Source organism: Varanus komodoensis, unplaced genomic scaffold (genome assembly GCF_004798865.1).
Source record: "Varanus komodoensis strain SLA01 unplaced genomic scaffold, ASM479886v1 scaffold1, whole genome shotgun sequence".
Lineage (NCBI taxonomy): Eukaryota > Metazoa > Chordata > Lepidosauria > Squamata > Varanidae > Varanus > Varanus komodoensis.
In genome coordinates, this window is record NW_025335268.1 from 50856369 (window position 1) to 50872778 (window position 16410).

The following is a 16410-nucleotide window of genomic DNA, read 5'->3' on the forward strand; positions in this document are numbered from 1 at the left end:
CTGGCTACCTATATCACAGAAAAAAAAAAGATGAAGGTGAAATTGAAACTGTACAGTATGTCATGGGGACAACATGTGTGTGTGAGGAGGGCTCAGGGGATTGTTTCCACACAGCCACATGAAAGCTTTTCTTGGTACCACATTCTCCTGTTCTATGTCTATTGCAGAGTCAAGTGCCTATAATATTATGAATCCAAAACAGTGGAAAGGCAAGAATGTTGTTGTTATTCTGTTGCGGAAGCAGAGAATGTCTGCAAAACCCAGTGCGCAGGATATAATGCAATAACAACTTTATTTCCATACAGAAAGCACCCCCTGAAACCAACAGCACATTTTGAGAGCATCCACTCTTTGTACGTTCACCACAATGCATCATCCAAACTACCTCTCTGCGTGTCTGTTCAGAAATAATAGAAACTGCACAATACAAAAATCCCTCTTTTCCATGTTGACTCTAGAGGAAGAAGGACTACATTTCTTGGACATAAGCATGAGGGAGCATATCTAGAGAGCTGCATGGTGAGGGTGGATAATAATGAAGGTTTGAGATGGAATTGGACAAAGGACAACACAGAAGACTTTAAAAAAAGACCAACACTTCCAGAGAGAGAGAGAGAGAGAGAGAGAGAGAGAGAGAGAGAGAGAGAGAGAGAGAGAGAGAGAGAGAGAGAGAGAGAGAGAGAGAGAGAGAGGCTTTACAAATACATTGAAAAGGCATTCCTCCCAGGCACCAAAAAGAAATGGAAGAAATGTTGTTCACTGCAACCCTCTCTGGTTTACTGATTTGTACCTGGAAGAGACTTAAGGGCGCAGGACAGTGGGAGGCAATGTTGAACAGTGCATAAATGTTAGCATAGTTAGAATAATGCATGTGAGTTAGCATAACTCTGTTGGCACAATAGGACTGTTGCCCTGACTGCAGTTCTCTGTGCCAACAAAACATTTGTTCTGGAGGGTTCCCAGGCCTCTGGAACAGATTTGGCGCATGGGGCCTGAGGAGAAATGGCCCCTTTCTGGTTTCACTGCTTCTAGAAGTGCAATGGTGCCCATTCAGTCCATTCAATCCAGTGCATGCAGATTCCATGAGTTGATCAGAGTTGCAGTTGTAATATGAACATTACAAAAACACAGAGGAGAGATGCATACTCTGTGCTTATGCAAAGGCTGCCCCGTATGCTTTTTTGTACTTTGGTAAAGAATGCATAGAAACAAAAACATTTCTCAATGATATACATAAGAATGTATTGTGGGCCTTTGAGAAAAAATATATGAATCACAACTTGGTAAGGTTCAGGCTCCTCAGGAGGGTTTTATTGGTTATGTTGTTGAAATCCTTTCTGAATTAAAACAAAATCAGTAAACAAAATTAATTATTTTGCTGATACTTAATCTCAGGCACCGATATTAGCTTTTAAATTAACTAAGGTACATGCATGACAGAAACACCTAATTTGATCGATCCATTGTCTCTTATGAGCAGAGTAAATATTCATGGTATTCTGGGAATTTTACATTTAAACAGAAACAGCTTTCCATTCTCCTACCCCTTTCTTTGAACTTTTAATCTGTTCTGAATTACAGCCTAAGCCAAGCAACACATATAACAGTTCTACTTGATATCAATTGCCACTCCACTATTCCTCTTCAGACTTCAGATGTACTATCAAATGTTTCTTTTATATATAAGGCAAGCGTTCAGCATACACCAAACGCACATGGCAATAAGAATAGCATTAGCCAAACTGTCTCTGTAACACATTAGTTCTCTGTGTGAAATTCTGATGTGGTCTAGCAATGGGGTCATCATGGGGTCTTTCTTGGTCAGGTGCTACAGCTCCTAAAGACATAGTTGCATAATGAAATTAGGAAGATGATTGCCCACACTCCTGTCATTTCTATTCCACATCCCCACACCAAGCATTCATTTTAGTGAAGGCATTCATCAAGAGCACAGTACTGCACAGGGCATTCCTGAGCCACACAGACTGGAATGCTCCCTTCAACAAGCACCATCCGGGGCAGACTGACAGTGAGTGGTTTGTGTGTTGGGCTTGGACGCCAGACTCACTGCCTCACAGCCTAATGCACCACACAGCTTGGTGGTGAGGATGAAAATGCGTGTGTGTGTGTGGAGGGGCACTGTCACCAAAATCCTTGCAAGATCCCCCCATTCTTCCTCCTCAGAATGAAATAAGATAAATCACCAAATAGATCTCTGAGTCCATCTAGTGCACAAGAAGCCAAGAAGCCATAACATTCCTGTGGATCCTGTTCTTCCTTTACTACCACAGCGCACTCACTGAGAACTCTCTGGGATTTTCTCTGACCTTGGAAAGCCACTGGGATTCTTCCCATGGTGTCTAACTGGAGAGGGGAAGAGTAAAGAATCTGCTCCTCTCAGGAACATAAATTTGTTCTTTAAAAGATTTATAAGAATTAACTCCTTACATAAATGGCATGATCAACGATGAGTTATTTTTTCACATGGTTGGTGAAAGTGAGCTCTCAATGGCACCATATTCACTTTATCTGCACTAGCTATGGCAAATCCAACCCTTGATCAAATCAACCCAGAGCTTTCTCTAGAAAAATGGCAAAAGTGAGGCTGTCATACTTTGGACACATCACGAGAAGGCAAGACTCAGTGCAGAAGACAATCATGATAGGGAAAGTCAAAGGCAGAGGAGAAAAAGGAAAAACCAAATTAGAGATGGGTTGACTCAAGAAAGGAAGTCACAGCCTTGAATTTACAAGAGCTGAGTAGGGCTATCTTTGATAGGACATTCAAAGGGTCATTGATGGAGTCATTCATTCATTCACTCACTCATTCATTCACTCATTCCTTCATAGAGTCTCCATACGTTAGAGACAACTTGACAGCACATAATAACCATCCTCATGATCACAAAGACGCCTAAGCTGAATTGCCCCAGACGTTCCAGAACTTCCTTCCAATAGATGTTTTTCCGCAAAGACTTTGGTGGTCTTTATCACCTGCCCTATCTGTCTTCTCTGAGGCCCTGTTGCATCCTCAGAGAAACAGCTGATGCAGTTATTTCCACACAGGCTGCAAAGGGGTGTGCTATTACCTGGGCCTGTGCCATCCTAGCTCCAAGATAATAACATTACAATATGAAAACTATTATGAAGGTTATCTCAGACTATCAGAAAAACCTGGAGTGGGAGAGGAAAAGGGACTCCGTATGCTGCTCTCCTGAATGGCAGAACATGATGGAGTGTTGTTTCCAGGAATATGCTAGCCTAGGAATGTGGCCAGTCAGTGCAACGACCACAAGAATGGGGCAATTTTCATTTTAATCCACACGAGCCAAAAATCCTCAACCATGCCATATTTAAAGCCAAGACCACCCTGCTCCAATTATTCTTAAAACTTGCCTACTTCCATGAGTTTCTGAATATTCTTCTTCTTCTCACAATTTATTGTGGTTCAAACAGTTGCATGGAAGTACAGAGGTATACAGCCCACTTTAAGTATATACTTGAGTAACTATGTAGACATGCAGAAGATCAAGTGGTGGGTCAGTTTGCTTACCAAATTAATACATTTGTAGGCACTGCAAAGCACGATTACTTGCATGAGAAAGTTGCATGTATCTGTGCCTGTTATTCTCAATGGCTGGCCTTAGGCTTATTTTCTTTATCTCCATGTACTTGTCTGTAAATATGTATTTATTTATTTGTTGCATTTGTATGCCACCTCATAGCCAGAGGTCTCTCTGGATGGCTCACAGCGCAATCATAACAATGATACAAATAATAATAGATAATAATAGCTAAAACCATAAAATGTAATATGATAAAAATGCTTTATAAAATATAACAGGAGGATAAGCACAGTATAATTAACTAGACAATAAACCAATCAACCAGCAGCAAGACCAATAAATCAGAATCTAAAAACAAATTGACTCTAAATAAAAGTCTTAACTTGGTGCTGAACACAAGATAATGTGGGTGCCAGTCAAACTTCCTCTGGAAGGAAAGTTTGACCAAAGGTGAGGTATGATAAGAGGTGGCCCTTTTCCTCACTAATTGCCCCCTCGCTTCATTTGGGGGGATGGGGTCACGAAGAAGGGCCTACACTGATGATCTGGGAGGTCTGGTAGGGATATATTGAGACAGGTGTTCCTTTAGATATCCCAGTCTCAGGCTGTTTAAGGCTTTATTTGTTTGTGTGAGCACTTTGAGTTGGGCCCAGGCAATGACAGGCAGCCAATGCAATTGGCAGAGGACTGGCTCGAGTATAAATATGCGCATTTGCTTATTTATTGACTCTGAACATCCCTTTGCCCAATTTTTCTGGACACTTGATTGAAGTTGGAATTTCCTGTTCATAATTAACACAAATTTGTGCTTGTATCTGCAGGTCATCCTAGTGTAATCATTTGACATCTTGCTCAGGATGATAGCTGTTCAGCTTCTATGAAAAACACAGAGTAGATCGTACAAGTTGAACATCTGCTCATACCTGACATTTGAATGTTTCCTAGGGAGACAAGGGCTTAAATTCTACAGAGAGATGTGGAAGGGCTCCAATTTATGCTACCTGTTCTATAAGCCCTCGTACCTAATGCTGTGAGGAAGGAAGGCAATCAGCAAGGCAAGTGGCATTTGCTCTGTGGGAAGGAAAAGACACTCTGCATGTGCTCAGAGTGCTTTTCCTCTGGCCAGATTAAATAGCAGTCAACAAGCTTTGGCACAATGCATCAGTAGTAGCACAGGAAGATGTATGTGGAGTTGGAGGCTAGCAAAAGTCCATGAATGCTGCCATGGGTTCATCACAGTAAACAGCCAGAAGGACACTCAGGGAACTGTGTATATGGATTCCAAAAGGCACACAACCCCATCCACAAGTGGAGGACTGGAGGGTGGAGATAGTGGTGGTGTTGTCGGGAATTTTGGCCTATTTTGTTATGCAGCACAACAAACCTACATATTAAGGATGCCCATGCAATTCTATTTCCATCCTGTCAGCTCTGGATTGTGTCATAAATTAGTTCTACCTCTACATACACAATTTTTGAGCTAAGATCAATCCAGTATTACAATATCCCAAGACATGCACAATCTAAAGAATAACTCTGTTCCAATCCACATCTAAGTCTGGGGTGTGCAAATCAGATCAGCTCATGCAGAAGTGCAGAACAAATGAAAATTCCCTTCCATCCCAGTGTTTAAGCAGCTGCACATTTTTGTGTTATTACTTCACCTCAAATATGTGTTACTCTACCTGCCTCATCTTTTAGTAGGTTTTGCCATAGAGCTGGAGGACTGATCCCCAAATGGCACAAGGTTTAATAGATCAGAAGTATGTCATTTCTGGGCTCTGTACTGATGCAAATGGGCTTGCCAAATAATGCACCAGTGTCATAATTTTCAAAGGATAAAACTGAACTTTAGACACCTGTCCACCTGATACGCAGAAACAAGATTAATATCAATGTATTATATAATTTGGGAAGACAGCTTGAACTGCATGCTATCTAGGACTCACTGACATACGGTAACAAGATTTAGATCTAATACAAAAACAGCATCTTGGGAAAAGCAGTCATGTAGAAACTATTCTGTATGTTAGATCTTCAATATAGCTTATTTGCAATTTCCATGTTACGGGGCTTCTAATGCACAATATCATCTTTGAGATTCAGGGAACTAGTTATTTCTATACCATATTTGATTTCCTTTTCATTAACAACTGCAATAACAACCCAAGCACACATTTAATGAGACATGGATGCATTCCTTACAGGCTAGGAACCAGAGATTGAATCAGTTAAGTTACTATAAGTGACACATATCAACTATACAAAATTCTGTCAATATATCAAGTTATTTTAATGTTTTATAATACAACCTGCTTGTATTAGTATATAATTGTTGTATATTAGTACATACTGTTACAAAATATTATTCAGTTTCTAAAAGTTAAGTGCAGGTAACTTAGTTCATAAGAGGAAGAGAATCCAATAATTTATAGCAATACTGCTGTATGCTTTGTTGTATACGTGGGAATCCAGGTGTCCAAGGTGCTGAAGAGAAATCTTTCCAACCCATAACACACCAACCACCTGACTACCTTAATCTTAAAACAAGAGCAAAAATAATAGTTTTTGTATGCCAAGTTGAACATTCATAAATGAGAATCAGAAAGGAGTGAAAGATGGAAACAAAGACAGGCAAGGAAGGGAAGAGAATGCTCAAAGGAGGCCAGAAGACAGGGCAAGCCAGATGACATAAGCAGTGGAGCCAGGCTGTCTACTATTCAAAGGGGCTTTCATCCTGTTGAAAATTATTTTCCCATTATTATAAGTGTGTCAGTGATTCTTTGGTTTTCTGAAAAAGAAATGGTTGACTTTCTTTACTTTTTTTTTTTCTTTAGCAACTAAGTGCAAATTCCATAAAGACAGCTTCTACAAGGATGCTTCTAGCCCAGATGAAGCTCTTACTATGGAATCTTATAACCTCATCCACAGAATTTCTGAGCTGGAGTGGTTTAGAGGTTAGAATGTTGCACTGAGTCTAGGGAGATCTAGGTTTTAGGGTGTGCTTTTCATCTTCAAGAGTTACTTTTCTAGCATAGAAAATATTCATGTTAGAGATATGAAGCTTTTGCTTTACTTCTTTTACCCTAAAGTTTCCTCTGTATCCACTTAGTGTCAATATGCGAAAATGTATTTAATGGCATTAATATATTATAGTGTTGCAGTATGAGATAGAAATATTAGCTTATGTTTTTCTGTGCTACACTGTTGATATTAGTCAACACAGAGTTGCCTGTTATGCTAAAAACCTAACTCTCCCTCATAAAAAAGAATAGAGTTATTTCTAAATTATTTCCTCTTGTCAAGCTAATGTCCTACCTATGCTATATTGCTCAAGGAAAGAAGCAGATGTAAGATGTGTAGTTACCTGGGAGTAAATCTCACTGAACACAATGGAACTTACTTTTCAATAACCATACATGGAATCACCTTGAAAGAATAATGACAGTTAAAGAATGTTTCCACACTAGCTCTGTGTGTGTGCGCACACACTCGCGCACATTTGTGTGTGTGTGTGTGGGGGGGTGGGTTTGGTGTTTGTTTTGGAATTAACCTCATCTGGTCCTTTTTATCAAAGCTTGGCATTCCAAAATGTTTCCTATTGTTATCTCTTATTTTTAAAGACCTGGTTTACTGTGAATTTTCTGATTTTCAGAGCTGGATTGGAGTTGCCAAAGCACCTCCTTAAAAGATGGCTTGTAGCCTAATTCTGGGAACAATAGATGGTAAAAGAAGGGGACGGCAGAGAATGAGGTGCCTAGATGAAGTCATTGAAACAGTCGGCTTGAGCTTAGGTGGACTCTGGAGGATGGTGAAGGACAGAAAGGCCTGGAGGAATGCTGGGGTCAGACACGACTTCACGACTAACAACAACAAAAGCATGGACAGCTCTTCTGAGAGTAATGTGGTGTGTGTGTGTGTGTGTGGCTTGATTCTAGCTACCTATCCCAAGCAGGTTATCGGCAGTGTTTTATTATTTATTTATATTGCGATTTATATCCTGCCTTTTTCTTACAAAGGGCTCAAGGCAGCTTACATCATCTCTCCTCCTCCATCTTATCCCCACAACAACAACCCTGTGAGGTAGGTTGGGCTGAGAGTCTGTGACTGGCCCAAAGTCACCCAGTTGGCTCCATGGCTGAGTGGGGACTCGAACCCAGATCCTCTGAGTCCCAGTCCCATGCTCTTAACCACTACGCCACACTGGTGTTCAACCTGACAGTGTACAATCACCTCTTCATTTGATATTGTACACTCTGTCTTCTGCTGCACATCTTGTTGGTGGTGTTTTAAAACCAGTGTCCATAGGATAAGGCTTTAAGGATCAACCATCATTTCTCAGCCACATTCTCCCATGCAATGAGAAAAAGACAAAGAGACTTGCAAGTTTTTCCTGAGCTTCATGTCATAATTTTTGCTCTGTGGTAGAAAATTCAAGCAACACTAATGAAACAAGAGCTTGCAATGCTATCACAAAGCCCAGTTCTCTATACTACATTTTCCTTCTGATCCTCACTGTCTCCACCCCCCAGTTTGGTTTTTTGCTTCAGTGCTCACAGCAATTCCCCTTGGAAAGCAAAGATGCTGTAATCTACTGCTGCTGCAAGCTATTCTCCAGCACAACCTGCCGCTGCCAAATAAGTGCCATAATTCAGCCGGCACTTGTTCTAACACAGAGATGTTGCCATCCTTCCTGCCCCCTGCTTTTTGCCAGACTTCATATCCCTGGCTGTTCCAAGGGGGTGATCACCTTGCTGGCTTGATGAAATCCAAGAACTCAGCAGTAATTATTACACTGGCAAGACTGGGTTGCGGCTAGCAGTTCAATGGCAGGAGTTTAAATGCTGCCTGTCCAAAACAGTGGAATCTGCTAATTTCTCGTACTGAATATTTTGTTGTGTGCAATAATCATGAGCCTTGTCACAGGCTATGAAAGGCAAATTAAATTGCCCAAGTCTGACTCTTCCACCGTGCCTATCTGGGAAAAAGTGAGCTGAAAATGTCAGGTTAGCTGCTTAAATGTGTCCATTTTGAGTACTCTGGCTTGTTAGCTAATGACCCTCTCTGAATAGTAAGAAGCAATTATCTATGCAATCATGACCTGCAAAAAGCTAGGTGTTTACAATTGTTTTTGACCCATTTAACATGGATTAGTCTAGGAGAAGAAAGCTATGAATAGGAGCTAATGTTGCATTTAAGTTCATAAGCAACAGACATTCTCAGCAGTTGGTAACACAATTGAAATATACCCTTAATGTTGCTGGAATTCTTTCCTTACCAGTCTTTTATATTACCCTATCAACGAGAATACTGAATTTTGTGTGTTTGCCAGTTCAAACATATTTCTAACATAAATTCTTCGTGACAGAACTGTTCATTAACAACAAACCTACTAAATAGGACGGTAATTCAGGCTTTAATGTTCTAAATAAGAAACCTACAATTCAGTATACTGTGCCAGATTTCACAGGTTTCACGGAGAGGGACAGATTTCACATATCTTCCACAATGGAAAGTTCTGATTAACATGTGTCAGGAATGATCAGGAGAACAATCAGGGCCCTACAGAGTGTGGCAAGGTTGTACATCAGAGACTGAAAGAGTTCTTTTATCTCCTATATTCCAGCATTTTTCTGTCTTTCCATCCAGTCCATTGATTATCACGGGACATAAATGCTTCCAGATTTATTTCATTCTCTGCATTTGTCTCTGAGCTCCAGTCCCATTCCACTGGGATACATATCTTCACCATATGGGGGTCCATAGCTCAACAGTCACAAAATCCTTAAAGTTGTACCTCATAGCTATGAGTCTCTTTTAGCCTTTTAGGGATGAATTCCATTTCAAAAACAGCTTAGAATGGAGTGCAGATGCTCATGGTGAACAAGTCTAGAGGTAAAAGTGGTGACACTAAACCCATGAAAAATGCCAGCAGATTTTAGCGTAAAATGTTTACTGCTAGAACCTAAGTTTTAGGACAGGTGTTTCAGCTTTCTACAATGGGAAAGAATCTTCACAAAAGCAGTGAAACCACCAAATGACCAGTGGTCCAGAGAAATAGAAGGGGAACCATGCAAGGCTGGGCTTGGCCTTCATACACCGCTTCTATAATTCTTATAGGTGGATTTTAAACAATATCTATGGGATGCATCCACTGTACTCTTAAATTTGCCAATTGAACAGGCAAGTTTTTCCTGCTTGCCAAGCCACTAAATGCTGTGGTATGCAGTTCCATACCAGGATTGAGTTCATTCAGCTTCCTAGCAGTCTAGTTATCCTTATTGATTTTTAGTAGGTTAGGCAGTGAAGCACTGTACATTTGCCATTCAGAATCTAACCAAGAATCAATTAAGTTAATTGAATTGGGTCACACTGGTAATTCCCTGGAAGATCCTGGAGCAAAACTGATTGTAAGGATCCATCCGCAGTAAAGCTGCACTGGTGTGTTCTGCAGAACACTTGGCACACAGAAATAAAACTATTTATTCACACTTTTAGCAAAAAAAATAAAAAAAATAAAAATAAAGACAATGATTAATTGTGGAAGAAATGCGGAAAAAAAGGCAAATACGCTTTCTTAACGTATTCACATCTGTGGCTTAAATTTTAACAAATGCAAAACCATTCTGTTACAAGTTACTACCATACATATGTGAAGCCACACATAGGGGCAGCGGAGACATGGTGTCATGTCGCAATTCATCAACAGCTAAAAGGTTTGGATCAGCCATGAGAATGTACCCTCCTTCATCCCTTCTCCCAGAATGAAAGTCACCCCCTTCTACAGTTAAGGGTAATATGGTGAATTAACCCCAACTCAGCATGGAGATATCACTCTGTTACTGGCCTTTGTCATTTTTCCTTGCATTCATTCATAGGTCTATTCTATCCTGTTTCTGCATTGCTATGACACTTATTTCTTTAAAAAAGAGATGGAAATCATAGTTTCACATATACTCAAATCTCTCTGTTTGCACAGGCAAGATGCAAATCATAGTTTCACATATACTCAAATCTCTCTGTATGCACTGGCAAGATTAGATCAAAGGTGGTATCAAAGGAGGTTGCTAATTAAACTAGTTTTTATTTACTTTTAATTATTTTAATTGTTTTCAATTAATTATTTTGATATTTTTTCAGTTTTAACATCTGTTCTTAAATTATCTTCATTTCATCTTATCTCTTATATAATCTTGGTATAGGTTTTGGCTAAATACAAAAAAACTTGACTTGGCATATACTTAAATCAGTGAAGGACAAATCTTTTAATTTTGGTTTTTCCTCAGTTTCTCATTTTTTACTTCTTAAGTCCATTAATCTTAAATTTTGAGAATTTTTCCAGTATTAAGTACATCCTAATGTTTATTATCATAAACTTTGAGATTTTTTTTGGTTCATTGGAGAATTCATTACACTTTTTTTTTGCAAACAATTTTCTAACACATACATTTCTCTATGCATTTTACTCATTTAATATGCCATTTTGCAACCAGTCTTCCTAATACAATGTAGTTTTGAACACTAGTATATTTGCTATATACTTTTTCATTTGGATAATTTGCAGGAAAAAGGAAGAATGAGAATTTCAAAAGGTAACAAACATAGTTTGCCTAGTGGTTTGAAAATTTCACATTAAGCTCTTATTAAAATATGAAAGGAACTAATTTCCCCGCATCACTAATATAAATGCATATTTTGAAAATATTATGTACCCTTAAATGCACTTTCCATTAAAGTAAGCACTTCTAAATGTATTTTAGCCATATACACTTTTATATATATCGTATTAGGTTTTTTGAAATGAAATATTATCACGAAATTTGAAGAAATGTAGGCTGCATTCTCAAGCACAGATTCTCCACAGAGATATGTAGTAAGTTAGTTTGGTTAAAAATTGTTAAATGTTTTAGCATCCAGAAATCTGCTCATTGATAGGTGATTGTGTGAATAGGATGCCACTCCTCCAATATTTAGGAATCCCCAGAGCCTGGTTAATGAAGCTTTAAGTAGTATTAACTTCAGCTAAAGTTGCTGAATTACCTGTAGGGTAAAAAATATAATTATGACAATTTTAAAAATATCCCCAATGCGCACACAATCTAGGTTAATATAGTTTTTCAGTAGATGAGCACTAAATACCAAAGTATCATGAAGAAGGAATACACAGAATTTAGTGTCACTCAAAAAATAAATCACTAAAATGCCCCATCACAAAGCCATATCAGATTGATGAAGCATTACGGAAGTCAAAGCATGAGGACAGAAATTACTTTTGGCATTCTGAAGTGTGTGTTTCAGGAGAAAGTGTATGCTGTACACATTCTAGGCAAGAACAGAGGTAGAAAGGCAGATGGAAAATTCCATGGAGTGCTTTATCAGCCACCTGCCATCCTTGGAAAGTGGGTAGTAATGAATCCACATCTTATTGTATTTCAGGACGAAGGACTAGTGGGCAAGTGAGCCGTTTTAGGGTAATGATGCGTATGTAGCTGCTGTGATGCAGTAAGAATCACAGACTGCATTTTGGACAAGCAGCATCCTGCATCTAATCAGACTGGCATTAGAACAGAGTTAACTTTTCTGTTAAGTATGCAGCAGAGTAGGGCCTTAGCCTAGCTACTGAGAACAGTTACACATTTACTGGTGCATTACTTGTCCATCCTACTTTTTCTATGAAGCTGGCTCTTCTGAGAATTTCCACAGTGTATAATAAAAATGAGAGGGTGACCGTGTTTCCCACCTGCAAAGTCATGTGAAATAATGACAGCCTCCAAACTATGATTGCTCCTCTCCTCCTCCAAACACATATTTCTTCAGCTTGTTTTCCATCTATCACTGCAGATTTGGGACTGCATCCAATGTGGTGCAAATGTACATCTGTGCATATAATCCAGTCACCCTTCTTCTGCTACCCGCTGTGTTGCCAAAATCTGATGTGGCGGTAGTTTTCCCACCCCACCCCTGCAAAAGCAGATTTCATGTGCACAGTGGATTAAGGAAAGGACAAATCTGCTTTCTTGGTGGATCTATTCTGTTACAGGCACATACTTGGATTTTACCCTTTGAATTTGGAACTCACACTGGGCCTTGGAATATATAGAAATGAATTTGGGGCACAGAATGAAAATCAGATACAGCAGAATATAACTGTGAACCTAGTTGCTTAAATGTTTATTTATAAGGATCCCTACAAAATATTAAATTACGGAATCCACAACTGTCATACATAATGTCATGTTATCTGATACTAGAAAACACCAGCAACTGATTGATTTTTGGCCCCACACAGATTTCCTGTATCTGTTGATTTGGCAGCCATGCCTGGGTTGGGAGTAAAAGACATACAAAGTTGTGCCTATCATAGGAGTTCCAGTGTGAAGATTGGCAAAGAAATGCTATTTGATCATGCATAAACACTATGTAGTCTGTCTGTCTGTCTGTCTGTCTGTCTGTCTGTCTATTTAGGAGACTTCTATGCCGCCCCATTCGCCGAAGCCTCGGGGCGGCTCACAACCATAAATAAACTTCAAAATAGAATAATATAAATTAACAATATAAATTAAGTCGCCCTGGCCAAAGAATAAAATGAATAAATAATATTAACGATTAAAATAACATTTTAATAAAAAGGTCTTCGCCTGGTGCAGAAAAAAAAATAACGATGGCGCCAGGTGGACCTCTCTGGGGAGCGCATTCCATAGATTGGGCGCCACCGCAGAGAAAGCCCTCCTCTGAGTACTCACCCTCCTAATTTCCTTCACGGAGGGTTCCCAGAGAAGGGCCTCTCCTGCAGATCTCAAGGGGTGGGCGGGCATATATGGACGTAAGTAAGGTAACCAGGACCCAAGCCGTTAAGGGCTTTATAGGTCATCACCAACACCTTGAATTGAGCCCAGACTTCAATGGGAAGCCAGTGAAGCTGACGGAGGACTGGAGTCATGTGAACATAATGCCCAGTCCCCATCAGCAGCCTGGCAGCTCTATTTTGAACCAATTGAAGTATCCGGACCGTCTTCAAGGGTAGTCCCACATAGAGCACGTTACAGAAGTCAAGTCAGGAAGTCACCAACACATGTGTCACTGTCACCAGTCGTACTCCAGGTAGGGGCGCAGCTGATGGATCAGCTGAAGCTGAAAGAAAGCGCTTCTTGCCACCGCTGTCACCTGAGCTTCCAGTGAAAGCTCTGTGTCAAGGAGCACTCCCAAGATGCGAACCTTGTCCCTAAGAGGGAGTGCAACCCCATTCAGGACTAGGTTAAATTCACCCTCCCCAAGGCCCTATCTGCCAACCAACAGGACCTCCTTCTTGTCTGGATTGAGCTTCAGTTTATTGGCCCTCATCCAGCCCATTACCTCGGCCAGGCACCGGTTCAGCACAGCCACTGCCTCACCTGGATTGGTGGAAAATGAGAGGTAGAGCTGGGTATCATCAGCGTACTGGTGATTCCGCAGCCCACACCTCCTGATGACCTCTCCCAGTGGTTTCATGTAGACATTAAACAGCAAAGGGGACAAAATGGATCCCTGTGGTACTCCATGGCATAGCTGCCATGGCACAGAGCCATAGTCCCCCAGCACCACCTTCTGGAATCGGCCATTGAGATAGGGGCGGAACCACTGCAAAGCAGTGCCTCCGACCCCCAATCCCGCAAGCCTATCCAGAAGGATACCATGGTCGATGGTATCGAAAGCCGCTGAGAGGTCCAGAAGAACCAACAGGGACGCACTCCCCCTGTCCTTCTCCCTGCACAGGTCATCGTACAGGGTGACCAAGGCAGATTCAGTACCGTACCCGGGTCTGAAGCCGGACTGAAATGGGTCCAGATAATCAGTTCCATCCAAGAGTGCTTGGAGTTGTCCCGCCACCACCCGCTCCAACACATTGCCCAGAAACAGGATGTTGGCCACTGGTCTATAATTAGTGGCCATCTCTGGATGCAGTGACGCTTTCTTCAGGACCGGTCGGACTACCGCCTCCTTTAAAGGGGCAGGTACCCGACCCTCCCTCAGAGAAGCGTTAACCACTTCCAAGACCCAGATCCCAATCCCGTGCTTGGCGTTGTTTATTAACCAAGATGGGCAAGGGTCCAATAGGCAAGTGGTGGGACGTACTCGTCCAAGCACCTTGTCCACATCATCAGGCCGCAATAACTGAAATTCCTCCATTAAGTTTGGACCAGACGGCGACATTGGTATCTCCCCAGAAGCCTCTGAATCACTAGTAGAGACTAGCTCGTGACGAATCTGAGCGATTTTCTCCCTGAAATGCTTAGCAAAGTCGTCACAGTGGGCCTTCAAGGGTGGAACCAGATCTTTCTTAGGGCCAGGGCGGACCAGGCCTTGTACCACTTGAAAAAGCTCCGCCGGATGGCATTTTGAGGAGGCAATGGAAACAGAGAAGAATTTCTTTTTCGCTGCCCTCACCACCACAGCATAGGCCCTCTTCCTGCCCCGTCGAGAAAACCAGGTCCAGAGTGTGTCCATGTTCATGGGTCGGCCATGAAGTCCTGAGCTGCCCCGGTCAGACCAGTCTCGGTGTGGAGATTGAAGTCCCCCGGGACCAACATCCTGGGGGTTCTCAACATCAGGTCCAAGACAATCTCCGTCAGCTCAGGCAGGGAGACTGTTGGGCAGAAGGGTGCACAGTACACCAACAGAATCCCCAATCTGTCTCGGTCGCCCAACACCAAGTAGAAGCACTCCAGCCCTGGTCTCGAAGGGAGTGGAAGTCCCATGAGGGAAATGGAGGCTCGGTAAACCAAAGCGACTCCCCCTCTCCTCCAGGTGTGGATGGTGCTGAACCAGATACCCGGGCGGGCACATTTGAGAGAGGGCAACATCCCCCCCCTCTCCCGCCCAGGTCTCCGTTATGCAAGCCAGGTTGGCCCCCTCATCCACAATCAAGTCATGGATGAAGGAAGATTTATTGTGGACCAACCTGGCATTAAGCAGCAGCACCATCAGGCCTGAGGGGTGGTTGACAAGACTACCTGGAACCCTCTGGCTGGGGGCAGAACCAGAAGGAGGGATGGGTGTCAGCCATCTGTCCCTCCTTCTTCTACACGGACACGTTAAGCCCCCACCACTGTAATGTCCATTGCCTGTGACCACCCCAATGGCGGCACCCATGCGCTCCCCAGGAAACTCAACCGTCGACATGGCCAGGAATGACTCCATAAAAACAAATTAAAATACAATAAAACTTTAAAACAGTAAAAAAACACCTCATTTACCCCCCCCGATACAAAATTCCACCCACTGACCTAGCCCCCCGCCAGCCCAGCCCCGCACGGCCATGAACGGCCACAAACGGCAGCGACCGCCCTTTGGCCAGAGGCCGCCAGCCCCAGGCCATGTCCAGCGGGTTAAGCCGGCGCCCACCCGCGCGCCCTGCCCCAATCCGGCGTTGCTCTCACCGACGCCGGCGGGGGGGGGGGGGGCAGAGGGGGGCGCGGAAACCCGCCCAGTGGTGAGATGGCGGCACCCTCCTCCGCACCGTCGACGGCGGCCCTGGCATGGCCCTGGCATTCTCCGTCCCCGGGGTGGCCCAGCGGTGGCCGCGGGAGCAGCATCAGCTGGCCCCCGGCTCGGCGGTGCGCCTCAGGTCTGGCGGCAGCGGCGGCAGCGCAGCACGGCATGGTGCGGCAGGTGTTCTGGGGAGGGAGGGGGAGGGAGCTCCAATCCACTACACACACACACACACACACACTTTTATGCCACTAAATATTCCAATAGGAATCTCTAAGTGGCTTACAGCAATGATCAACCATTAAAATAATAAAACAATAAAATCAGCACATAAAACAGCAGCAACAATATAACAGTAGCCATCTAAGATTATACC

The 16410-nt window shown here is 42.5% G+C and overlaps 1 protein-coding gene across 4 annotated transcripts in view; it reads right to left on the reverse strand.

Annotated features, from left to right (window-relative positions):
* Positions 1-16410, reverse strand: part of NKAIN2 (sodium/potassium transporting ATPase interacting 2) — a 527111-nt gene that overhangs the window by 288452 nt on the left and 222249 nt on the right. The window contains exon 1 of one of the 4 annotated variants that reach the window (XM_044425250.1): positions 791-883. The exons of the other annotated variants lie outside the window; for them this stretch is intronic. Within the exon in view, the coding sequence (XP_044281185.1) occupies positions 791-883 (93 nt within the window). Of the gene's footprint in view, positions 1-790; positions 884-16410 lie in introns of those variants that run through there. 4 annotated transcript variants of the gene reach the window in all.